This window comes from Phaenicophaeus curvirostris, chromosome 2, assembly GCF_032191515.1.
Source record: "Phaenicophaeus curvirostris isolate KB17595 chromosome 2, BPBGC_Pcur_1.0, whole genome shotgun sequence".
Classification (NCBI taxonomy): domain Eukaryota; kingdom Metazoa; phylum Chordata; class Aves; order Cuculiformes; family Cuculidae; genus Phaenicophaeus; species Phaenicophaeus curvirostris.
Window position 1 is genome coordinate 119,032,613 of NC_091393.1, and position 26,720 is coordinate 119,059,332.

Below are 26,720 nucleotides of genomic sequence, written 5' to 3' on the forward strand. Positions count from 1 at the left end.
AAACATCTACAGATCAGACTGGATGGAAAACAGAAAGACAAAGCTGAAAAAACCCTCTTCCTGTTTCCCAAAATTATGATATCATTCTAGGACAGTTACATGAGACTATTAAACCTAAGGAACGTGGTTTCAGACACAGAAATCACTGCAGTTAAAGCCCAAATGGGACATAACAGAAGGAAAATAAACCACAAAGTGAGAACACTGCAATTTTAGGCTGCACTTCCACCAATATTCCAGTTTTGCCTTTTTCCTCAACAAGAACCGCCAAAGAAAACATTCTGCGGTATTTTCTTCCCCCCTCAAGTGCTAAAATGAGTCATTTGCAAGAAATATTCTCCAGTAGGGAGTTAGAAGGGAAAAAAGTCTGTGGTGAGGAGTAGATATAACCTTATATTCTGTCCCTATTTCCAAAAATTTCTGTTGCTTCTTACCATTACTACCAAGTGCCTTCATAGTGACTTCCATTTGGGCATATTCATAGCTGAAGTTAATCTCACTGGAAACTTCACTGGAATTGTCTCCATCGGTGTCCAGCTGCTCAATACTATTACTACACTTCATAGAGTTGTCTCGCTCTTCATCCTCATGATCTGCCTTCTTTTTCTTCTTTGGCAAATTCAGCCTTTAAAGAAGGAGAAAACTTTAAAAGAACTATTAATTGCTCAGCTTTGAAACAATGAGTTGTTTTCAAAGATTATTAAAATGAAGATTATCCAAATGGGTAGATTTTTCTCCTTTTGAAATTTGTTGATCTCCCATGAGTGTAGTTTTCCTCAGGGTAAACAGGGGAGTTCAAGGCAAACTAACTAATTCATTCTATGCTTTAATAATACAGAGTACCTGATATCAGTCATCACGTAGCTTAGAAAACAGTGAGTTTTTTCAGTCATTCTATATATAAATAATTTAGAGTCAACCATGAAATTATATCCAACTTTTTAGGAAGATTCTTCTTTCAAACACAAAAGAAGACAATTAATTTTTAGATTATCATCTAAGTCCACTATCTCTGAAGTATTTCAGAGCAGACACAGAGGGTTTCAAGAACACAGGCATTCACAAAACATTCCTGCGCAGTGATTCCGCCTGATACAGGAAGGTCACAGATATGGCTCGAGCTGGAACTCCAGGGAAGAGAGAACACAGTGCCCTTGTAAGACCCAGATCACTGTATAACTTGGGTCAAAAAATCTAACACCTTAGCTGTAAAATCTAAAAAGCAACTTATCCAAGTCAAAGCTTGGATGTAATATCCTCACTGTGGAAGAGAAAGTACTTAGTATTAATGGGGTACTGAACCACATTAGAGTTACCGGCTTAAAAATTAAATCTCTTCAGTGAGATAACAGTACTGATAACTACAGCAAGGACTGCATAAGCAAAGGTGCAGACCCTTGAAAAACACAAGAAGTTAAGTCAATCTATTGCTCTGAAATTAAAATTAGGCAGAGTCACTATGACAGCAAGCATTCAAGAACAGCCTAACATCAGCGTTGCCTTCATAATCCCAATGGAAAAGAAATCATCTTCTCCTGCAGCCTAAAGGCTCCTCTGTCATTTTCCTTATACCTTCAAATAAAAGAAATTTGGCACAAACTTAAGAGTTTCTTTAATATCTTTTGTACCTGAAGAAGTGGTTGTTTCCCCACAGTATTCTGTCTCCATGATGTAGCTGGATAGGACCCATGACAGCAGAACCATTTACAAACGTCCTGTGAAAAGGCAGAAATATAAAGCAAATCCATCTATACAGGCCTCAATATTTTTATTTATTGTAACCAGTTAAGGTAGGAGAACAGGTTTATAGATTGCCAACAGGCAAAATAGCCACAAGAACTTCATTCACCTACCCTGTGCTGTTTCTGCAAACGCAGCTTTTTTTGATTGCTTAAGCTTATTGAGTTCAGTACTTTTGGACAGATATTATGACAGCTATGGCCGGGGAGTATAATTAGACCTTAAAAATGAGGGGCCTGATAAAGGTGGTGTCACTGGAAATAAACACTTTTCACATGCTTTGAAATAGATATAAATCAGAAACATTTGAATCCGGCATCAGAGAACTTTGCTATGTAAATAGCGTAAAGACAAACTAATTAGAATAACCATAAACTACTTCTATTTCAGAGTCAGATTAAGTTTGAAAAGAGGATGACAGGATAACTCAAATTTGCAGAGAATCTCAGGATGCCATCCTCAGATATTCAACCTCCTGCTCAAAGCAGGATTGACTACAAACCAGGGTAAATGTGAAATTCTTGAATCCGGTGTATCTAACAATAAATTATTGGAGATGCTGATGATGCATGCCATATTGTGCTCAATTTGAATATACCATCTGCTTTTCAAGTACTGCTACTTAATCAAATAAAGCAACAAATGTTCCAGCAGCTCTTTGCATATCAACAGATTTTCTAGAAAATTAATTTGAATTTTGATAGTAACAGCTGCAAATCAGTGAGCATCGACTTGCTGAAAACACACACAATTTACTGATTGGCTCTTTGACAACTTAGACTACAAATACTACCACTGAGAGAAATATCTTCAGATTGAAAGATAGGAGTTAATGGAGAAGTAGGTGACAATTAAAACAAAACGTATAAGGAGGATATAAGAAGTAGAATTTTTCTTACTTCAGACTACACGGGAATCATGGAATCATACAATGCTTTGGGTCAGAAGGGACCTTAAAGCCCATCCAGTTCTAACTTTCACCTGTTCCACGCGCAGGGACACCTTCCACTAGACCAGGCTGCTCAAAGCTGCATCCAACCTGGCCTTGAACATCTCCAGGGAGGGGACATCCACAGCATTCCTGGGCAACCTGCATCAGGGCTTCCCCACTCTCAGCGTGAAGCATTTCTAATGTCCAACTGAAATCTTCCACCTTCCAAATTAAAGCTATTCCCTCTCATCCTATCACTACAGGCCCTTGTAAAAAGTCCCTCTCCAGCTTTCTTGTAGTCCCCCTTTAAGTACTGGAAGGCTGCTCTAAGGTCTCTTTGGAAAAAAGTTCATTTTGCACCACTAATCATAAAATACTAGATAAAACTACAACTATTACACAACTGGAGCTGTATTTGATTCCTTTACCTGGTATTTTTTTGAGGTGTTAACATAACCTGTCCTTCTGGGGTGATGTCTATAATGCAGTGCTCAGGAAGTATTCCCATTCCACACAGCTGGATATCTTGAGAGTTGTCTGAGCCTATTAAAGTGTGCTCCTGGGAAAAAAATAATCAAGATGTTAGCAATGGATTACAGAAGTTCTCTAGTTCTAACACATCCATTTGCCTTCTAGATAGATCTTCCCATCTAGCTCCAAAACTTGAAAGCAGTTCAATGCTTCCCTCAGAGGGGGAAAAAGGTGAATGAAACACTGCAAGCAAATCCTCAGCTTTTTGTTTTATAAGTTGGGAGCACTCAGGAAATTTTACAGGCAACAGCTAAATCCAAAGATGAAGAGGTCTGTGTAACTTAATTGTGGAATTCAGTGCCTCGGGGTGTTGTACAAGCCGAAGTATAAGGAGGGATCAAGAGAGGTTCGCCGTGGTTAGATCCGTGGCTGCTACACAGCTTCCATCGAGATCATCCAATGGATTAGGAAATCCCTGAAGTACTCAAGGCCTGAGGGATTTGGCAGAGGAAGGATCACTCCACATACACCCCAGTTCATTTATTTCCTTTTTTAGGCATCTCTGAGCAATTTCTGAGGAGCAGATACAATAGTTTGGATAAGTCAAATGAAACGGTCCTTCTGTACTTACAAAAACTGCTACTTTGGTACTTGTGAGAGCCAGAGTGAGCAGCTGAGTGTTAAAGAGAACACAGGCAAGGTATCTACTCTGAGAAGCAAGAGATATCAACCTCAGGATTTTAGCCAAAACAGGTGTGAGTCAGTTCAAAAGAACTTCAAAGCACAGGGATTTCTACACCAAAATTCTCAACTAACAAAACAAATTCGCATTATAAAAAAATAATAGCAATTAAAGACTAACTGAAACACACAAAACCTGTCCCATGCAACGGAGCTTTCTCCAGACCAGGACAAAAGCTCAGTGTTGCCTGAGAGCGCTTTGCTGGTACCGATAGGCCAAAGCCTGCTTTCAGAGCAGGCGTAATCTTCAGCGTACTCCAGTCATGTCTTCGCAATGAACACTGCAGAAGTCAGCTCTGCCTCAAGAGTTGTCAGTGCTGGGGCTGATTCAGCAACTTCAGTCACACTCTGGACACCTACGTGCAAGGATTTCATTCTTTTCTCAAAACCTCAGCTCAGCCTTTTTTCCATCCTTTTTAATATTTCTATTACTTTTTAACATTTCTATTTCTATTCTGAAACAACGAAAAGCGTTCTTTCCCTTGCCTTCATTGAGATATCACAGAGCGACAATGTCTGATACAAAAGAAAATCACGTTATTTCCTAAGACAAACTAACCCAAAACCACCTTTCAACCCAATTCTGTGGCTGTTTTGGGAGTTACTATAGATGACCTCAGAGAGAAGAAAATGATACAAGGTGAAGCTCAAACTGCCGACGTTCTCACACTGCTAAATTTTTAGGACTTCTAAAATGTGGCTTAAAAGGAGTTGTAATCTCATTTCTATTCCGGATTATAGATCACATCTACAGTTTGTTAAACCAGAGTAAACAGCTCAAAAGTTTCAGTACAGAGTCCAAAAGTCACATTACGTGTTTTATGTTTAAAATCTGTACCAGGGACTGCACATCGGCAGAAGTGATAAGGCAGAACAGAACTTGCTTTTCACTCCTGGCAAGTTGCATCATGAGAAATAAAAATGCATTGTAGAAACTGCAGACAGTAGTCAGAATTTGGACTACAGAAGTAGAAGCAAGCTGATTACTGATATGCCCAATCCTCGTATAAAACAATTTGCTGGATAAAACCTTGTGAAAGTGGGCATTAAAAAAACAAACCAAAACCAAAAGGAGACAATTTCTCAAAGGGAACATCTCTAAATTTCTTTCAAAACAAAACCAAACCATGAAATCCCCAAGCCATTGTCTGCTATGAAGAATTAAATTTGAAATAAAAATGTTGTACTCATTATTTTTAATGAAGCAGTGAATATCGGAGAATGCTTTAGATATGCAGCTTTTATAAAATCCCCTAAGTACACCTCTGTCAATGGCATGAGAGGCCCACTTCTGTTTAAAAACTATAAATTTTATTTATATATATATATATTAGAATATTTATTTTACCTTTAAATAGTATACCAGAAGTTCATTGAGAGCTGGATCTGCATTCAAATTAACCAGGAAGCACTTATTATCCCCAACTTTTATTCCAGAAGACTGAAGAGATATGCCAAGGCTCTCCAGCTGCTTCTGACGCTCCTGCAAGAGAGTAGCCATCAAAAAATTGAAGCTGATTGATGTACAGCCCTTCGGAAACGCATTCCTATCTGCCAAAGCCACAAGACAAAATGACGGTCAGCTACTTCGGAAAAAGGTAACTCTCTCTTCTGTGACAGATAAGACACAAAAGCCTTAGTTATATCAAGCTTTGGTGATGGGAGCCGTAATTTCTCTTCTTCCACCTCTGGTCTCGGAGGGCTACGTGCCGTGGTCTCACAGAGTTGCATCTTCCCAGTTAAAAAGGAAAACAGCGGAGAGCAGCACACTGTGGCACTGTAGGAGCTTCTCCATGACCTCACTGGAACAGCAAAACGCTACCACAAAGACATCTCTAGAGGCCTTTATTTTCTCTTTTGAGCTAAAAAGCAACAAGTTAAAGTTAAATCCCTGCCAAGTCAAGCTCCATGTCTATCTTTTATTCCAGAGCAATCAAAATGACAAAATATTGGCAACCCGCTATTTAAGTAATGCAAATACCACTTCCTGCTGAACAAGAATAGTGGTGTTTTGGATGGTGTTTTGTTCTTGTCAATAGACTTCATAGAATCCAACAACAAAGCATCACTGTGTAAAAACGTACATCTTTCAAAGGCAAGTGCTTGGGTGAAGACTAGAGCAGTGAAAGAGGAACATTAAACATTTCTGACTTAAGAACAGAAAGGGATTCTTCTACAGAAAAACATTGGGATAAAAATGCTGAGGATTGTTCCCAGGATCAGAAACAGACACAGAAATAAGACTCACTATCCACAACATAAAAAAATATTTTAAAAGAAATATGGACAGCCTCTCTTAGAATTACCAGGGGGAAGGAGAAGCAAGGGAGGGCGAAACAAGTAAGTGAAAAAATGGAAGAGCCCTACAGCACTTTCCCTGTGATGCTGGGACTTCGGGAAAAAAATTAGCAGAGATCATGGAGGAATAATGCTGGAACGTTTCTTAAGGTTCTGACCTTTACATACAAGTTTGCTTTGAATTTGAAAACTTAGCACATCATACTCTTTAGTGCATTTCTTTCTTCAGGGTTGGAGCTGTACAAAGTCTAATCAAGATTAAAATTGCAAATAATAGCAAGCACAACTCACTCTTGATTTTCTCAATCCACATACTTACAAAACTAACATAACGTTCTCATAAGGAGAAGTCGTGTGTGTGTGTGAGAGAGAGAGAGAGGAAAAAAAACCAAATAAAACGGGAAAAATGGCAGTGTGATGTCAAAGATCTCTGTGCCAGGCTCTGAAGTTCACGCAATTCCTTACTATCTACAGAATAGGGAATGTGTTGCCAAAAGGAGGACTTGGCTCGCAGTCTAAATCTCATAAGATCAACTTAAAGAAAATGAGCCAGTTGCTGTTAAGTTTTGCTCAAGACATACCGCTGATTTACTTAAACACTCTAAACACATTAAAGGTATGTCAAACACTCACAGAAAATGTGGAAAATTGCCTATTCACATAGTCTTTAAGGCTTTGAACCCTTACAGTTCTTCCATCTACATAAACTGCCTCTTTGATGGCCCAAATTCATTATGAGGAATCATCCTTTCCTCCAAGAGTCACAATTACTTCTCCATTCTACCCACTGCTACAATTTGACAGATGGATGCTGGCCAATAATAAAATCACTTGACAAGCCATGACAGAAGTGCCTTTAACTTTGGGCCTCTGTAAACCTACTGAAGATGGCAGAAAGTTCTTTCCACTGGCTTCCAAGTGGTCCTGAAACAGCTTTATACTGCATAAATGCCACTCCTTGCCCCTCCTCTGAAAAAGGTCATCTTTTCTACACCTGCAAGGATCAGGAAACTCCCAGCTCTAAAACATCATAACATGCAGAGAATTCAGAGATAAAGAGGAAGAGAGCTAAAGTGAGCAGCTGCGTGCAAACATCAAAGTAGATTTAGTCTTTAGCACTGAGCCTATTACTCCAGTTTTTCAACCTCCTCACACACCCTGGATGTGTTTGTGACCAGGTTGGATGGGGCTTGAAGCAACCTGATCCAGTGGGAGGTGTCCCTGCCCATGGCAGGGGGTTGGAACTGGATGGGCTTTAAGGTCCCTTCCAACTCAAACCATTCCATGATTCTATGACTCGGGGCTTCTGTGCTGAGAAACTACTGTGTACGATGAGAGCAGAATAACAACAATAATAACAATAATAACAATAACAAATTATTATTATTATTGATTGTTATTATAATTACTACTGCTATCACTATTTCTTCTATTATTATTTCTTCTATGATTACTATTCACCCTCACACACAGGGAGAAAGCCCATGCTATGCATCTGCATTGAAAGCCAGGAAGCCTTCATAGACACAAGCAGCATTTCTGACAACGGATCTTTAAAACAAAAGTCAACAGTCTATTCTGATTGTCATCTACAAGAGCGCTTTGTATTGGATGCTCTGCTTTCTTCTTATTTATTACACACTATTCATAACCTCTTGGTTGTCCTCCCTCTCAAAAGATTCGTACTGCAAATGTACACATCAGCATTTGTGTGATAAGAACTGAAAGCGTCATGCGATAACCATGATGACCTGTACAATTTTTCAATACAACCCTCATATTTAAGACCCTAAATATCAGTGTAAGAGGTATTAAAAAGCACAGGGAGCCCGAACAGTTCTATTCTTTAAAATTCCAAATGCCCTTTGCCTTGTCTGTCAAGGCACACTGTACATTACGTTGCATTTATGCTCTCGAATTTCATCTTTCATCACAAACAACAATCTCACTGTCTGAAGAATATAAAATCTATGTAATCCTCTCATCCACAGATTATTATTTTTTTAAATTACCTCTCTATTTGCATACAGTGACAATTTAGTCTTGTCACTGGAACAGCAATCTGGGAGGCACCCAGCTATCAAAGGAATTAAGTGAAGCTTTTCAGAAGGGCAGTAAGCTTGACCTACTTACACATAAACATGGAGAGAGACTCAGACAATCGCTAGGAACTGAGAGACAAAGGAAACAAACCTATTTTTCATAAAAAGCGGGGGAAGGAAGTGGAAGAAAGCAGCAAACCTGTGCTATCTCCTCAGTTTTCCTTAATTTTTCTTCCCAGGTCACAGTCATTTCCTGAATCAACTTTTCTGATTCCTCCAATCGTTCTTTTAATTCTGGTGATTTCATAGCCTGCAGAAAGAAAAGCAAATTAAACAAGAAAGCTTGTTGCGTTATTTTTTTCACATTGCTGACACACAGATGGGAAAAAAGGAAATATAACTTTACTCATTTCCAAGGCATACTTACCAGTAAGCAAAGGGATTTTTAAAATACATATTGCATATAAATGCTGAATCCATCAAAAAGTTAGTTTAATTAGTTTCAAGTACAGATGTTAAAGTTGAGTTTATATACTTCAGTGCTAACCAATTACATGATGCTTGCAGATGTGCACAAAGATATTCAAATGCAAACTAACCTCATTTCTATATCAATACAAGTATCCCAAAGAACTCATATGCAAACCAAGCTTGTTTCTCAGCTGCTGATATGGCTTGCCACCATCATCACAGCTTGCTGTCCCTCAAAATAACAGTTAATGTCTCCATCACTTGAGCTGCCATGTCACCAAAATATTTTTATTTTACATTTGGACATGGTCTGATAGGTGTGATTTTTCCTTTCTACTGCAAATATCAAAGCATCTGAGATGTTGATATCTGATTACCCAACCTCTGCATATGCATTTTACAAAAGAAGTAGTAGAAGAAGCTTAATGATGTGCTGCTGGACATAGGAATTTGATTTTCTCTCTAATCCATCACATCTCTAATTTATTTTTGTGAAATAGTGAAAGGCTCATGTTCCACAAAAGGACCAACTTGAGAAGAAGAAGAGACCCCCACCATCACCCCTCAGATGCTCCAAAAACTGAAGAGATATCAATATTTTCATACCACACATGTGGACTGCCTCCAGTCTCGGTACTGTCATGTTTCTCCTGTACTATCCCGAACAGTAACCCCGTGGTCTCTCCTTATATCGTTACTCCATTACTTTAGATGAGATCTCAGGAAGAAATGTTTTCTTGAGAGGGTGGTGAGGAACTTGAAGAGGGTGCCCAGAGAAGTCGCTGGATGCTCCATCCCCAGAGGGGTTCAAGGCCAGGTTGGATGGGGCTTTGAGCAACCTGATCCAGTCAGAGATGTCCCTGTTCATGGCAGGGAGGTTGGAACTGGGGTCTTTAAGGTCCCTTCAACCCAAACCATTCCTTGATTCTATGATTACTGCTAACATGAAGAAAATGCTTTTGGCTGCTAGGGACTTATGCAATGTCAATTAAACAATGTGAGCATCGTTCTCCATCAGATATTTCCTTACCACAAAACCCCGAAGTCTTTACTGGAATCCAAATCCAAATCATTACACTGCAGCTCATTCAAGAAAAGGAGCAAGCGCCAGTAGTGGAAAATCCTGTTTTAAGACAGGAGTTTCCTCTGCCTCGAGACACAACAGTCTAGGAACTGTCAGCTGATGTATCCCATGAGGTCTTTTTCTAGTTGAATATCTCAAATACCTAAATACAACGTAAAAGGGAATATGAATTCCACCACAGAAGGACAGCAAAATCAAGGCAATCTCCAGAACAAAGATTTATTATACCTCATAAAACATGATCAGTTCAAAGGCACTGGACTCCACGGAGCAGGACAGAAAGATGAAGCCCAGTTACTCACCGGTCTAAGTCTTATTTGCTATTTTATTTGGGCCTGGGGCAAAATTACTGAACATCTTCACATGCTTCAACTGCAAAATAAGGTAAGTAATTCTCCTCATTCCCTACGACGCTTCTAAGATCACCAGTTGTGTGGGCTCAGACACCCACCAGACCAGCTGGTGTGCTTCTCTTTATAGTTGGACTCAATGACCTTAAAGGTCTTTTCCAGCCTAAACGATTCTGTGAAAACAGTTAGTTTAAATTCCCAGCTTAGGAAGGATGAGCTAGTGCTCTTGGCACAGGTAAATTAAAACATGTGATATTAGTTTTGACAAGAAAAGATCAAAATGTATGGACTAAAACAAAAATGGGGAAAAGAGGATAACCCCTTACTCTTCTGGGAGGGGGAGGTGAAAAATAAGCTGTCAGGTTCTGTTCTCCCTTGGTGGCTTAGGAGAGAAAAGGATATAGACACCAAGAGGAAAAAAAAACCCAAAGCCACAATTTAGTTACCTCTATATTCAGACATGAGCTTTGAAAATGTAACCTGACTGTCATAACAGGTCAATGTTTCTATTCACTTTAAAAGTTATTTATGCACATTTCTGTAAGAACAATTAGATGGGCTACAAATGTAAGGAACTGAGAGGAGCACATGACAACGGATGTGAGGTGTGACCTTTACTGCATAGCCTCTTAATGGCCAGCTACACCATTTTTCCATACTTTTTGTCAACACCACTAAGATGACAACTAGGGTGGGATTTTAACACTTGGCAAAGGAAATATTTATTACTTCATATTTAGGAAACACGACTTCATTTCTTTGGAAAGTTGCCATTATTCTGGCATTAATGCTCACAAATGAAACAAATGGGGAGTAGTTGCATCTCTCAGAGTATCGTGGTTCTTATTTTAGAGGAATTTTTAGGTATTTAACTTAAGATATCTTAAAGAAGCTGATATACACTTTTTGGATGCTTAGCTTAGGCAGCTGAAATGAGAACAGTCCAAAATTCACTAGTCATTTCTAACAGCATAGCCAGCATTCCCTGCATACCTCATGAGGCAAATACTGCAATCATATTTTTTCTTTAACTGCAGAACAGATGGATTATATCACCATTCCTCTGCCACAGTTGAGAACAGAACTCAGAATTACACTAGTTCTGGGCCTTCATCTAACATTTAGACCATGCTCCTTTCACAATTTCATTGAGGGAGCAATGCAGATACACATAATATTGCCTAGAGCCTGCAATGCTCCAGGCTTGTGGAAGACTGGCTGGAAAGCTGCCAGGCAGAGAAGGACCTGGGGGTCTTGGGTGACAGCAACTGAACATGAGCCGGCAGTGGCCCAAGTGCCCAAGAAGGCCAATGGCATCCTGATCTATATCAGAAACAGCGTGGCCAGCAGGAAAGTGACTATGCCCCTGTACTTTGCACTGGTGAAACCAGCTGTGCCTCGAATCCTGGGCTCACCACAAGAAGGACATTGAGGCAGTGGAGCGTGTCCATATATAGCAATGAAGCTGGTTAAGGGGCTGGAGAATAAGTCTTATGAGGAACAGTTGAGGGAACTGGGATTGTTTAGTCTAGAGTAAAGAAACCTGAGGGGAGACCTCATCATTGTCTACAGCTACTTGAAAGCAGAAGGCTATAGTGAGATTGGTGTTGGTCTCCTCTCTCAAGTAACAAGTGATGGGATGAGAGGAAATGGTCTCAAGTTGCACCAGGGGAGGTTTAGATTGGATATCAGGAAAAATTTATTCACTGAGAGGGTTCTCAGGCGCAGGAAGAGGCTACCCAGGGCAGTGCTGGAGTTCCCCACCCCGGAGGTATTTAAAAGGTGGGTAGATGAGGTGCTCAGGGACATGGTTTATTAGTGGACAGGTACAGTTGGACTCGATGATCTCAAAGAACTTTTCCAACCAAACAATCCTACAATTCTACAATTCTATGATACTCAGTTGAGAACAGTTACTCCTGCCTCCATGTCCTCCTGCTTTTTATCTCTATCTTGCAATAAAACAAGATTACTCCACCAGGTGTTCAAACAGATCCTGGTATAGCACATTATCACCTGTGCTTCAAGGCTGACGTACAGAAAAAAGGAAAGAAGGGAGATTTCTCATAGATACCATGCAGTATATCGTTGTGGTGTTTATTTTTGAGTGCCAGAAAAGAAAGTCCTGACAATGGGTTTATAGGACTTACTGGCTTGTTAAAGATTAAAATTTGTACCTCTGCTTTTGTGAGCTGTTCCCGCAGCTTCTCCACTTCTTCACGGAGCTCCCGAATAATGCGAGCATTAGGGTCTTCGTTCACAATAGCGTGATTAACAATGTTCTTGGCCCGGTCTGCATACCTCAGTGTTGAAAGGGTCTCATCGTAGTTGTCTGCTGCTGGGCTTACTGTTGCTACCATGGCAGTCTTGCTGTTACCACCAAGGCTGTCCTGGAAAGCGATAGAGGTGATAAAATTAAAATAGGTTTCTTTCGTTGTACCCAGCCAATGAACTTAGGCAGCAAATAATAATAATCTAGAGTTGGGAGTAAATGCTGACAACTAATAACAGAAACAGTTTTGTCAGAGCTTCAGAGTTCAAAATCTATATGTTAAGCTGTGTAAATCTAGGAAAGTTGTTTTTTTAAAAGCATACTTAGGAAACATCATTCTTGGCTTTCAGAATCAGTTTTAGTTTAAATAAGAATGAAAACAATCCTTTTTTTGGTGCTTAGTAAGGGCTTCAAAGGCTTACTTTATGTTTTCTGCTTAGGTTTATAAACCAGATAAATAGGCATTTCAACATTAAATATCTCAGATATTACTGAAGATCCTCAGGAAAGAACATGATGAATTCTGAGTACGTTATTTTAAAGACTGAAAGCAAGGTGTCTCCAGTAAGTACCTAATTTAAATTACTTGAAGATCTCCTCATAAGCAATGTAGGTGATTTTATTCTTACAAGGGGCCTTCCCTTCCCCCACTTACGCAGCTTGCAAATTTAAATCGAGTTATGTAAGAAATTACCCGTTTGGAATTTGGTTGACAGGAGAAGGGTGTGCAACCACATTCCTGCAAGGCAGGGGAAGGAAGGGAGGAAGCGTTCAATCCTTTTATTAATTGCAAAAGTTATAATATTCTGGTTTAAATATCGCAGCAAATCTATTTTGGTTGGTTGGGGTTTTTTGTTTGTTTGTATTTTACCCAAAATCCCTTTCTGAGACAAACCATGCTATTAACTTTCATCTTCAACAACCCATGAAATCTAGGTCAGGCACTACCATTACAACAATCCAACTACATTAGCTGCTTCTCTAACCATTTCAGTTACAAGGCACACGTGCAGCTTTCCCCAGCAATCATTAAAATGTATTAAGTATTTCCTTAAGACTCTCCCTGTTGCTGCATGATGCCAAAAATCAGTTTGACAGTAGCCTGTCTGCTTCAGTGGTCAAACAGTGACCTTGCAGCCATGCAGCCACTTCGCTGCTGCACTGGGAGGGCTCTGCTCTCCGGTCATGCAAAAGGGCTGCAGCTCTTTCATAGAATCATGGAACGGTTTGGGTTGGAAGGGACCTTAAAGGTGATCCAGGTCCAATGCCCCTGCCATGGGCAGGGACACCTTCCGCTGGATCACATCGCTGCAGGGCTCCAGGTGAGGTCTCATGAGATTGGAGTAGTGGGGAAGAATCCCCTCCCTAGACCTGCTGGTCCCACTGCTTTAGATACAGCCCAGGCTACGATTGGCTTTCTGGACCGTGACTGCACATCGCTGGCTCGTGTTGGGCTTCTCATCCCCCACTACCCCAAGTCCTTCTCCTCAAGGCTTCTCTCTCAATCTATTCTCTGTCCGGCCTCTATTTGTGCTTGGGACTGCCCTGACAATGGGTAGAGGATATAATTTCATTTGTATGGTGTCTGGCACAGTGAGGCACACCAGCATGGTTAGCACTTGCAGGGGAGAAGTCAGTAAAAAATAACAGCCCTGACTTTTTCCCTCATCTGAGGACCAGCCAGTTTATTAGAGTTTATTACTCTAATAATCACATGGCATGGGAGAATCCACTTTCTAACACACAAATGTTTTTCCAAAGCATCTACTGAAAACTTTAAAAACAGTAACAAGAGCACATGACTCATTTCTGGCTCTACAGAAGCGAGGAGCTTTCTTCCATTTGTTAACGGGTTTTGAAAATAAGGAACAACATTCTGCAGCCATAATCCCTGTTCTGCATAAAACAAAGTTTATCAGGGAGCTGGCCAGGTACTTCAGTTCCAAATCAAACCTTAACAGTTTTGCACTTTGGAAACCTCTTTCACTGCACTAATTAGCTCCAAAATAGGATTAATTCATTATGTGAATTGCAACTCCACTATACAAACAGCTGAGAAGGCCGTTACAGTGACACACCGTAATTCACAAAACACCCATTATAAGCTGGGTACAGCTCCTCTTGTGCTGTCGTTATTCAAGCCCAGTGGCAGACTGTCCCATAAAAGTTTTATGTATAAAACGGTTGGGCTGATTTCACCAGTTTCTTTAATGTTAAACAAGAAAGGTGGATGAATACTAAGCCAGCCTCTCATTAGCGAAGACAGCATCTGCAAATTGCCTGTAAAGGCTGGGATTGCACGTGATAGAGAGAGACAAGGGTGGAAATAAATAAGTTTACTTATTTCTAAGACTAAACTGGCAGAGTCTTCTCTAGCATCAAGATTATTGTGAAAAGAAGTTGCAGTGTAAAGATCCGTAATTCTATTTTTTAAAGCAGCCATCAGCAAAGCACACTGGACTTCTGATTAAAATGAGAAAATGAGATCTTTGTATCAAGAGAATTAGATAAAACCAAAAAAGTTTTTGAAGAGCAACAAAGCTGGTGAAGGGTTTTGAACTCAAGCCTTATGAGTAGCTCAGGGAGCTGGGGTTATTTAGTCTCCAGAAAAGGTGACTAATGGGAGATCTTATCACTCCCTACAACTACCTAAAAGGAGGTTGTAGTGAGATGGGGGTGAGTCTCTTTCTTCTCCCTGGTAGCCAGCAACAGGACAAGGGGAGATGGCCTCAAGATGGACCAGGGGAGATTTAGCTTGGTTGTCGGAGGGAATTTCCTTACTGAAAGGGTTGTCAAGCATTGGAATAGGCTGCCCAGGGGGTTGGTTGACTCACCACCTGTGGAAGCCTGGAAAAGATGAGTAGATGTTGTACTTGGGGATATGGTCTAGTGGCAGACTCAGCAGGGCTGGATTGATGGTTGGACTCAACGATCTTAAAGATCTTTTCCAATCAAAACCATCTTAGGATCCTATGAAAAGGCTAGAAAGCTGATACGCTGTTTTGCTTCCCACGCATAACTCGATACCACTCTTAAGCCTCCTCTTGCAATAGTATTTTTCACCTGGTGCTTTCATATAGAGGTCCTCAACAAATTAAACATGAAGTGTTGCATCTTGAGGTCTCCTGACTCCCCTGATTTCTCAGATTTTTAGAGAGACTCTATATGACAGATATTCCTCGTGTTAGAACACATTTACTCCAATTTGGCATCATAATTAGATGTTGAAAGCTAGAGAGCGAGATAGCCCACCATCTCATGGCTTCCACAAACACGCCTCTTTGAATGAATAAAACCCTCCTTTGATCTTTAATTAAAAAAAATGTTTCAATATTCCCCTTTCAAAATAAAGCTTCTCCTCAGTGAGTGTGTTTGTAAAAACTCCAAAAGCCCCAAGCCTTTTGTTTGCACTTAACATAGCTGGATGTTAAAGACACAAAGAAGGTTTGCTTGAAAGAAGGCAGAACAAAAGTGGGCCTCTATTTATGAGCTGACGCCTGTGCTGTGCGTGGCCATCGTCAACGCAGCTAAAATGCGTTGGACAGGTGCTAACCAGGAATTCCAGTCTGCTTGCTAGATTTGTTTAGAAATAGAACAGCATAACTAATTCTATCAATAACACTAGAAATTCGTTAGGAAACTTTCCACTCTGCTTCCTCAGCTGCACCAGAAGCCAAAGCACAAACGTCACTGGAGAAACTGAAGCAAACTGCATGCTGGTTTTGTTCCCTTCTTTGCAGAGAGCCAGAAAGCCCTTGTTTTAAAAACTCAGTGTAAATATAAAGAGGCAAAAATATATTTAAACAGTAAAAAAGCCCTAGCACAAGGAACACTGACAGAAGGATTTATTCTACTGTGGGAAAGCCTAGACACTATTTCTGTTATGCCATACTGATTTTTATGCAGCCCTCGTGAGTGTACAATTTGATGTCCAGTATCTGTGGTGTTTGCACAGGGAAGAAGGGGTAAATTGTTTCGCAGTAGTCATGCTGAAAGCTTCATTAAAAGACAGCACTGAGAAAAATGAAGGCTTGTGGTGTCAAGGGGTTACATGAGTACAGATTTTATTTTAAAGCATTGAAGTCAACGCTGTTTCCAAATCTCCTAAAAGAAAATATATTTTTTAAATCTCCACACATCTGTATAACCTGCAGGTAACTCTTCCTTTCCACATGGAAATAGGGGCATAAATTTCAAACAACATCTAAAAACATTGCTAAGAATGGGTGAGGAGGCAAAGCAGTGTTCAAGACAACAAAATCCAGACAGAGAGTCTACAAAAGTAAGAGGACAAATAAGATTGGTGATGCCAAAAGTCAGTTTCTTCCCAAATTATACTTTCTAACAAATATTTTAGTTGCTCCTTGATAACAATAAAACAGAGCATAGGGGAAAAATGAAAACTTGGTAAGACAGTATTTCTGTGAGACATGGTTACAAACTATCCTGGCAATCAAATGATGAAAGAGATAAATCTTAATAAAATGGTAGGTTACAAAAATGAAACAGAACTCAGCTGCACGTGACACCTAATTTGATAATTCTTTAAAATCCAAGTCAACCCAGACCACCCAAACTGTGCCAGGCAAGATAAGAAAGTGAAAGAAAAGTTACCTTTACTAGCAGATGAGTATTTTACAGACAGAAGGGGCTACATGTGTGTTTGCTCCTCATTCAGAAAGAAGGAGAAATCCAGGTGACGGCTACACCTAAAACCAGACTTGTACTCTGAAGATATTTTTTGTCATCATGCTACTGCACCTTATGGCCACTCATGTAGGTAGTAGAAAGAACAACAAAACCAAAAGCCTCCCTTTTAATTGAACCTCATAAAGTTCAACAAGGGAATGGTTTTAAATTAGAACGGGGAAGATTTAGATTAGACATTAGGAACAAATCCTTCACAGTGAGGGTGGTAAGACACTGGCCCAGGTTGCCCAGGGGAGTGGTGGCTGCCCCATCCCTGAAAGTGCTCAAGGCCAGGTCAGATGGGGCTTTGAGCAGCCAAGTCTAATGGAAGGTGTCCCTGCCCATGGCAGCGGGCTTGGAACTGGATGATCTTTAAGGTCCCTTCCAACCCAAACCATTCTATGATTCTGTGATAATGTGACATACATAAAACTCCTATTTAACAACTTGTTTTTCATTTAGACCTTACAGATCTTCATCCAAGTGCCAGCACGATACGCTCTTTTCTCTCCTCAAAGCAGATAATAGAATCCTATGCAGCACAGAAAATTAATTAACTGCTCACTTCACATGAATATGATGTACAAAGTCTTCTGACCTGTTCCTCAGACTGCAACTGGGATAATGCTCTGCAACTATACTCAGCTGACAAAAGCAGAGTATATTAGCAAATATATTAGACAATTAGGAAAAGGTAATTGTCTTAATCAAAATCTTCAAAGCTAACCATGCCAGCATGTAAAATTCAGTCGCATGTGGCAACAGTCCAAATTAAATTAGCTCCAAGGTTGTGTGTGAAGCTGTATCAAACTGACCCATAAAATAGAGGGGGTTCTATTGCAATTTTTTTTAAGGTCCTTATTTTTTAGGCTGTTACAGGTCAGCAGAAGACAGGGAGCAGATTTAGTTTGTAGAGATACTAATGGCTTATATCCACCTAATTTTTCAAAGACAATTGTGGTAGCATCCAAACCAGAAAATGAGACAGAAGAACAGTGTTTTATTTCATTAAATGGGACTCTTCTCTCCTTTTCGTCTCTTTCATTTCTCTTTAAAAAAAAAAAATGAACCAAGTACTTACTTTAAGTAACCAAGTGAGCACAGAATCACGATAAGGAACAAATTTGTTCTTGTTCTTGCCAGCAGCCTGATCTGCCAGGGCAGAAATAACCAGACCAAGAGTTGTGAGGGATCTGTGCAGAGAACACAAGCAATCATTAACATCTGCAAATATTCATTAGTCAAATGCATATTTAGACAGTCTCTTTTTCTCCAAATATGACCTTCAGGGAGAAAGATCTCAGTACAGTTTTGATCATTCTTTTGTCACAAAAGCTCTGCTCCTTGTTTTCAGCCTTAATAATCATGTCTTCCTAATGCAATTATGTTGTAGTTGTGGGAACACAAGTACTGAATGAAAATCGTCAATAATTTTAAACAGGGAGAGATTTCATTCACACATGTAAGAGTACTGTATGTCTGAAGGAAAAGTAGATAGAAGGGAAGAAGAAAACTGGCTATGAGAGCTTATGCTGATATTATCCTATTTAATAAGTGTATTCTACTTAGCAGTCATGACTTTACTGATGAAAAAAAGTGAAATCAGTAATCACCAAGTCTTACTTGTTAATGTTGCTTCCTTCTTTCAGCCTGTCTCCTGCAGCACCAGTTTTAGTTGCCCTTTCACTACCTGCCAAGTCCACCAGGCTCAGCTTGCCCACCTTCTCGCCCGATGTCTACAGGAGGAACCAGAGAATAGCTACCATTAGTTCACTGTTACATAGTTAACATATTTTCAAATCAGAATCAAGCTTCATTTGATGGGTGGTTTGTTAGCTGGATATGAAGTTGGTTGGGCAGTTGTATTTGGAGAGTAGTGGTCAATGGCTCAAAGTCTAAATGGAGATCCATGACAAGTGGGGTCCCTCAGGGGTCTGTATTGGGACCAGTGCTGTTTAATATTTTCATCAATGATACAGACAGTGAGATTGAGTGCATCCTCAGCAGGTTTGCAGATGACACCAAGCTGAGTGGTGCAGCTGCCACGGCAGAAGGGCAGGATGTAACCCAGAGGGACCTGGACAGGCTGGACAAGTGGGGATGTGAGAACCTCATAAGGTTCAACAAGGCCAAGTACAAGGTCCTACATATGGGTTGGGGCAATCCCAGATTTCAGTACAGGATGGGGGATGATGTGATTGAGAGCTGCCCTGCAGAGAAGGATTTTGGGGTTCTGATCAATGAGAAGCTCAACATGAGCTGGCAGTGTGTGTTCGCAGCCCAGAAGGCCAACCATAGCCTGGGCTGCAACAAAAGAAGCGTGGCCAGCAGGTCGAGGGAAGTGAATCTGCCCCTCTATTCCTCTCTTGTGAGACCTCATCTGGAGTATTGTGTCCAGTTCTGGAATCCTCAACATAAGAAGGATACGGAACTGTTGGAATGGGTCCAGAGGAGGGCTACAAAGATGATCAGAGGGCTGGAGCACCTTCCCTATGAGGACAGGCAGAGTTGGGGTTGTTCAGCCTGGAGAAGAGAAGGCTCTCAGGAGGTCTTATAGCAACCTTGTAATACCTGAAGGGCACCTACAAGAAAGCTGGGGAGGGACTGTTCACAAAGGCTTGTAGTGATAGGACTAGGGGCAATGGGTATAAACTGGAGAGGGGCAGATTTAGGCTAGATGTAAGTAAGGATTTCTTCACTATGAGAGTGGTGAGACACTGGAACAGGTCGCCCAGGGAAGCTGTGGCTGCCCCATCCCTGGAGGTGTTCAAGGCCAGGTTGGATGGGGCTTTGAGCAACCTGATCCAGTGGGAGGCGTCCCTGCCCATGGCAGGTGCTTGGAACTGGATGATCTTTAAGATCCCTTCCAACCCAAACTATTCTATGATTCATTTCCTGGTATAGGCTCTCTACAGCTGTTGGCTTTGAAAGTCATCATACCTGAACAATATTTTGGGACAGCTCATTAACTGCTGCTAATGACCTTGTAACTTGTTTTACTTACTCCTGACTGTACGTCGTAGAGTGTGTGGGTGAGGATAATCTTGAAGACTGCATGGGACCGACTGCTCTCCTCATTCATGTTGGTTGCAGCCACTGTTCGAGATTTGTTGCCCTCAGACATCAAGGACTCGATGTCCTAGATACAATTTTCACAGCCATAAGCACATCTGCATTAACATGCTTTCCAATTATCTACCAAAATAATCTCATTTTGGTAAAATACAGCAAGTATTTTCCCCACTAAGTTTCCCACTCTTTATTTGTAACAAGCCAAGCTGGATGGGGCTTTGAACAACCTGATCCAGTGGGAGGTGTCCCTGCCCATGGCAGGGGGATTGGAACCGGATGGGCTTTAAGGTCCCTTCCAATCCAAACCACTCTATGATTCTATAAACAGTGTGAGAAAAAAAAATTGTTATCTCCCCTTTAAAGACTAGAAATTGCACCATGTTGTGACATCCATGTTCACCCATTACTTCTACTTAGGTATTAAATTATCAACAAAAATAACACACCTGGCTGCACAGAGCAACACTCAAAGGCACATTAAAAAGTGAGGAAACAGTAATTCATGTTTGGACACAGTAACATTTTAGCCTCAGTTGTGAAAAACACCTTCTGAGAACTGTAAAGGCCCAAAGCTTTAGAAAACAGAAACACACTGAACAGGTCATTATGTTCCTCCTACATAAAGCTTATAAAGTCGCCTGATTGGTTAAGCTGATATTAAGAAATATACAGCTCCTTTGCTTCAGGGTTTTACACCTATCCTGTAAACTGTTAAAATATTAGGGTGTTGGGCTTAACTTTTATTTATGCATCTCTAGCTGGATGATGCTAAGAATTCCAATCAAACAGAAGACCACCACAAGACCAGTTGGACTCTGCATGCTGTATTACACAAAGCTGCTGGGCAACACGTAACGGAAAAGCATGCGATGTGTCTTGTCTTAACAGAAACCAGCAAAGAGAGGTAGACGAACACCTAGAGAAACTTAAATATGAAGGACTGCACCATTTTCATGTTTTGTTTAAGATGCTAGAACTTCATCCCATATTTGCTCATTTGTCCTGCAGCTTATTGGTGCTATTAGGGCACTTTGTAAATGCATACACAAACCTTCACTACCCAGCAAGAAAGTTTCATGCAATGTTCTCAAGTACCTGCTTTGTAAAAAACCATGAGTTTGTATTTCCAGCATGTCTGTGTGCCACTGCTCAGTGAAGTTACCAGGCAATAGCATGACAGCCAAAAAGTGGCAAGGTACAGCATTAAAAGCCCATCTTTGCTAAATCCTGGTTCTGTAATTAATGATGGAACACTTTCTCATGGGTACAGCACACATTCATCTTAAGTCTGGGAGGAAAGCTATTCCCCTGCAATGCCCATGGCTAGGGGTTGGAACTGGTTGCTCAGAGAAGTCTCGCTGGAGGTGTTCAAGGCCAGCTTGGATGGGACTTCGAGCCACCTGATGCAGTGGAAGTGTCCCTGCCCACAGAAGTGAGTTTGTAACTGGATAGGCTTTAAGGTCCCTTCCCACTCAAACCATTCTGTGATTGAATATTTATATTTATATTGAATACTTCCACAATTATTTAATGGTACGGGATGAAGATGAATTTCTGCTCTTAACTGTTCTTCCCAATGATCACAATACAACAATCATATAGCTCTCTTGCTCTAAAGTCCATGTTACTATGGCAATCAGGAGCAGCTGAATAATTTTGTGCTGTTTCAGGGACAGAACCTAGTGTTTAAAAGGTCAACACAAGCCTTCCATGAAATTGATCCTTACCTTGTAGCTAGCAACAGCTAGTTTGGACAGGCCATCTACGTAAGGACCATAAACACTGTGTTCTCTAACTTTTAATGACTGACGGCTTCTGGTTGGAAAAAAAAAGGTTATTTATAAGCATGACTGACTTAAGACAACATTTATAGAAAGTCTGTATCTCACAGACAGATCTTAGACACGATGGTCTAACAAATGCCATGATAAAGCACAGCACAAGGACTATAATGCAAACAAAAAGCCTTATGTCTACACGTAAAATGTTGACATAGACATTTTTGTCACTTCATAAAAGCTACTGTTAGGGCAAATTTACTCCACGCTTTTAGTCCTACTAGTTCATTTTGATTTTAAAAAAAGGACACTGAGATCAGGCAGAAGCAAAAGCCATTTTATGCAAATGCCTTGGGCGGGATCCAGTAAAGCAAACTGGCTATGGAAAGGAAGAGTCTACGACAACATATTACAGTGCTGTTGATGCATAAATTACCCTTTTGGGTCAAGAAGATCTCGGACTTTCTCATTGTATATCTCCATGTAGGATACTTCCACTTTGAAACTCTGCTCTTCATTTTCTTCTTTCTGTGCTCTTTCAAAGAGTCCACTGCAAAGTCTAGGGATTAACCCAGGCTGGTCAGCGGTGCCCATCATCGTGTACGATTTTCCAGACCCTGTGCAATTCAATCTATGATTAGTGTTCATGCAACAAAGCACCTGGCTTTGAAGAACATGGCAAGGAATTAGAGAGAAGAGGTAATAAAATCCATAATTTGCATTTCAGTGAAAGATATTTGTGCAGTTTTTTATTTCAAAGGAGCCAAAACACGATTTAGCTAAAGACTATTTAATTAAAAGGAAAAGTAAAACAAGGAATTTAGTTCAACCTGACAGAGAAGACTTTTTCAGGTAGACGCAGTAGGGCTGCAGAAGACAACTCACTAACACCCGTATATGTGCCACAACGAGAAAAATCAATTGCACAAGCATATGCTTTTTGCATATTACATTTAAAAGGACAATTAAATATTATTCTAACTGCAGAGCGGCAAGTACACGTGATGCACTCAACTCAAGGACGATCACAATCACTCTAAAGATTATAATCTAAGGTGTGAGGAATACGGGTAGCCAGCAGCAACAGAAAAATCCTATTTCTCATCCCATCCACCTCACTTCTCATGTTATAAAAGAAAAACACTTCTTATCTGCACCACAGGGCATTTCTCCCAAAACAATGCCACAACAGCTGTGAAAAGAATCTCTGGGCAGAACGTAAAAGCTTTCATATCAACAAGATTTTTTTTCTCTTATGTCCAGAAAGGACTTACCAGTTTGCCCATAGGCAAAGATGCAAGCGTTGTAGCCTTCAAAGGCATTCTGAAGAATATTCTCTCCAAGGCACTTGAAAACAACATCTTGACCTAAGAAATAAAACACACAAGTTAATGTTGTAACAAAGCAAGAGAGATGTTTTTAACTTGACTCGGACTCTTCAAAAATTATGTAAAAGCAGTTTGTGCTTTCCTGCTGCCGTTGCCTAAAGAGCATGTGGTATTCGCTCCCTCTAGAACAGCAAGGCCATCACCCAGTAGACGTCCTCCAGATTCACGCTGCTGGAAGAAGCACGTGCTGTGGTTATCATACATATGCTTGCATGTGACTAAAACTATGTCCTATCAATGGTCACACCGAGAAGTTTTATCAGCAGAAAATCTACCAGTGAATGACACTGCCTCAAAATAAACCCAACCCATACATTTCAGTAACTGCCATTTGATTTTAATCTAGAGCAATTAGTAGACACTAGATAATTTTACTGTATATGTACAAGGTATTAACTAATATCACAATGAGATTTTGCAGAGAAGGAATCAGAACTGTGTGGGAGGTAGTAAAGCACAAGACATACCTCGGCAAAACACAGTGTATATCCCTTCTTTTGTAATTGAACTTGATCTGTAGGAACAGCTTTTTGGCTCCTTTTCCAAGCGGAGGAAAAAAAGCATAATATATTTTGGTACTTTCTGTTTAAACAAAATCAATCAGAGAAACTAAAGTCTGAGCAACACATGAAAGAACTTCATGGACTGAAAAGTTCTCTCAAATACATTAATGTTCCTGAAAAACCTTTCCCTTTCGCATTCAAGTCCACTCCGAATTTAGAATTCCTCATGAAAATCACTAATTAATAGGAATATAATTAATACTACTAATAACTAAGCACAGCAGAATAGGTTTGGACCCAACGCTTCCTATGTATGAGAGGCCAGAATATAAGTGACACATGAGTATCCATCAGTTTGGGAAACAAAAACTCTACCTGCCTGTAATGTGTACAGCTGCAAGTGTCATGGTTTTCTCAGTTCCTCCATAAATTACCATTCAACGGTTATTTATTAGAGACACTAAAACCTTTTATTTTTCTCTTGATTTTTTTTTAAAAAATAAATGTAAACAAGCTTTAACTGATTCCCGATTTTAAGCGACAACTAGCATAAAAGGAATAAATCACAAGAGCAGAGAGTTCAACTATATTTCATATTTTGCCATGATCGTTTGCCAAAATCTGTCATAACAAGACACACAAAACTTTTAACTAAATACAGTACACATTCTCACCAGACCACAGGAATTCACATACCCCTATATGTAATACTCCATAATTAAGTTCTAATATGATGTCAAACTCCCATCAGCACCGAGAAACATGAAATTACATATAGCAATGTTCCACAAATCCTGAAAAGAAATTGATTATTTTAAAATAATGGACTTGGAACAGTATTTTAAATAAAGATGTAAATACGAGTAACCCATTGTAGTCACAGGAAGAGGGGGAACGGTTTTAAGGTGAAAGAAGGGGGGGAGATTGAGATGAGAACTTAGGAAGAGATGTTTTCCTCTGAGGGTGGTGAGGTCCTGGCCCAGGTTGCCCAGAAAAGTGGTGGCTGCCCCATCCCTGGAGGTGTTCAAGGCCAGGCTGGATGGTGCTTGGAGCAACCTGATCCAGTGGGAGGTGTCCCTGCCCATGACCAGGCGGCTGGAACTGGATGGGCTTTAAGGTCCATTCCCACCTAAACCATTCTATGATTCTATGAATTTCTCCATTTCCCATGCTGCAAACGGTCAGTGATGCCTAACACTATTATCATTATCTATGGAAAGGAGAAACGGGAATGATGGAAGCTTTTCCTCTTGCTTTTGACACCAAGCAGTCATGCAGTGGAAGGCCCTTTGCGCCAGATGGTCTGTCCCCTGTAGCAAATACTGTAGTTTAATCAGATCATTTGCACTTGGAGACAACGAGCACAAAGCTACAGTAAATATTACCTGCATATTTTTCTTTGACCGATTCATCCATAGACCAAAAGCAGTGATCGTACGCAAACACCTGCAGGAAGACAAGCAGAACACCTTATAAAACCTGTTGCCAAATCAAACACGTTACCAAAATTTTGACAGCTCTGTGTTATATCGGTTAACATCACGCGCCTTGCGGCCATTCTGAACATAACACACGTGCCCACAGAGTTATTAATTTGTGTGAAACCTAAACAAACATTGCATCTTCCTACATATAAGCCTGTTCCTGGCTTTTATTTGTTCCTTGCTTTCATTTTTTCCTTCTACTTTGTGAATCCTACTCTGTGTTCTCCAAAAGCTCTTCACGTGGCAATGGAGTGCATGTCAAGAAGCTCTCCTTATCTTCCTTTAAATCCCTCTTTGCACTCAATTGTTTTGCAACATTTTCTACTTTGCACCCTGCCAGATGTCCCCTGGCTGTTCCTGCCTACCATCTGCGGTGTCTCCCATCTCCATAAATCAAGCCCATGCCTTAGGATAGGCATCTCTTTTCGTCCATGAGGTGAATGTCTTTAAAGACTGCTGACAAACAGCAGTCATCACCGAAGTCTAATACTGGTAAAGAACAACACAAAGCAAATCAGTTTTATCATGAGAAGTGCAGCACTATAACCTTTCTAAACAGAGAGGTTTTTAATTTTGTGGCAAATCCATTTAAAGGTCCCCAGATACCCTTCAAAGCTGACAATGAACATTTCAGGGCCTCAGGCTGCAAAACCAGGTGTGTGCATAAACAACTTCCCTGGATACGTAAGAAAAAAACCAAACTATACAGTGTAATATCTGACCTACATTCACAAAGGCAAAAGTTTCTCTTCACGATGAGGGTGATGTGACACAACAGGTTGGCCACAGAAGTGGTGGCTGCCCCATCCCAGGAGGTGTTCAAGGCCAGGTTGGATGGGGCTTGGAGCAACCTGATCCAGTGGGAGGTGTCCCTGCCCATGGCAGGGGGCTGGAACTGGCTTTAAGGTCCCTTCCCACCCAAACCATTCTGTGATTCTATGTTCCATTTCAGTGAAGTCTGTTGTCTCTGTGCTACGGGCACCAATCCTGAACTAGCATCTGCACAAACACCCAACCAAACATTTCTTAACCAGCAAAGACTGCAGGAACAAAAAGTGTTGCATTGTATCTATAATGATAATGAGAAAACCCCAAAAAGAAATACTGAGTCTCTAAAGAATTACCTCAATTATAACATTTCCTAACAGATCATATAATGGAATCTGAAAAATCGTTTAAGGAGCAGTGAAGCAAATCTTCCTCAATTATTTATATTAAAATAATTAGAAAAAATATGCAAGACTCAAAAATCCATACTACCAACACATCCAAGCTTACTATCTGTGTTTACAAAAGTGCTTAGTATAGCAAAATCCTTGAAATCTAAATAGCTTTTCTTCAAAAATACACTGTTGGGTTTTTTTTCTGATATACCACATTAATGTCTCAGCCTCAAAAGATAAAAG

The 26,720-nt window shown here is 40.4% G+C and overlaps 1 protein-coding gene across 3 annotated transcripts in view; it reads right to left on the reverse strand.

Moving 5' to 3' along the window:
* KIF13B (kinesin family member 13B) overlaps nt 1–26,720 on the reverse strand; it is a 144,734-nt gene that overhangs the window by 58,454 nt on the left and 59,560 nt on the right. For all 3 annotated transcript variants that reach the window (XM_069850602.1, XM_069850601.1, XM_069850600.1), the window contains exons 4-16: nt 25,216–25,276; nt 23,214–23,306; nt 22,376–22,556; nt 21,889–21,976; nt 20,094–20,228; nt 18,713–18,825; nt 18,171–18,282; nt 12,306–12,518; nt 8,423–8,533; nt 5,232–5,366; nt 3,100–3,230; nt 1,629–1,715; nt 435–625 (exon numbers count right to left, since the gene is read on the reverse strand). In XM_069850602.1, coding sequence (XP_069706703.1) covers nt 435–625; nt 1,629–1,715; nt 3,100–3,230; nt 5,232–5,366; nt 8,423–8,533; nt 12,306–12,518; nt 18,171–18,282; nt 18,713–18,825; nt 20,094–20,228; nt 21,889–21,976; nt 22,376–22,556; nt 23,214–23,306; nt 25,216–25,276 — 1,651 coding nt within the window. The remainder of the gene's footprint in view (nt 1–434; nt 626–1,628; nt 1,716–3,099; nt 3,231–5,231; nt 5,367–8,422; nt 8,534–12,305; nt 12,519–18,170; nt 18,283–18,712; nt 18,826–20,093; nt 20,229–21,888; nt 21,977–22,375; nt 22,557–23,213; nt 23,307–25,215; nt 25,277–26,720) is intronic.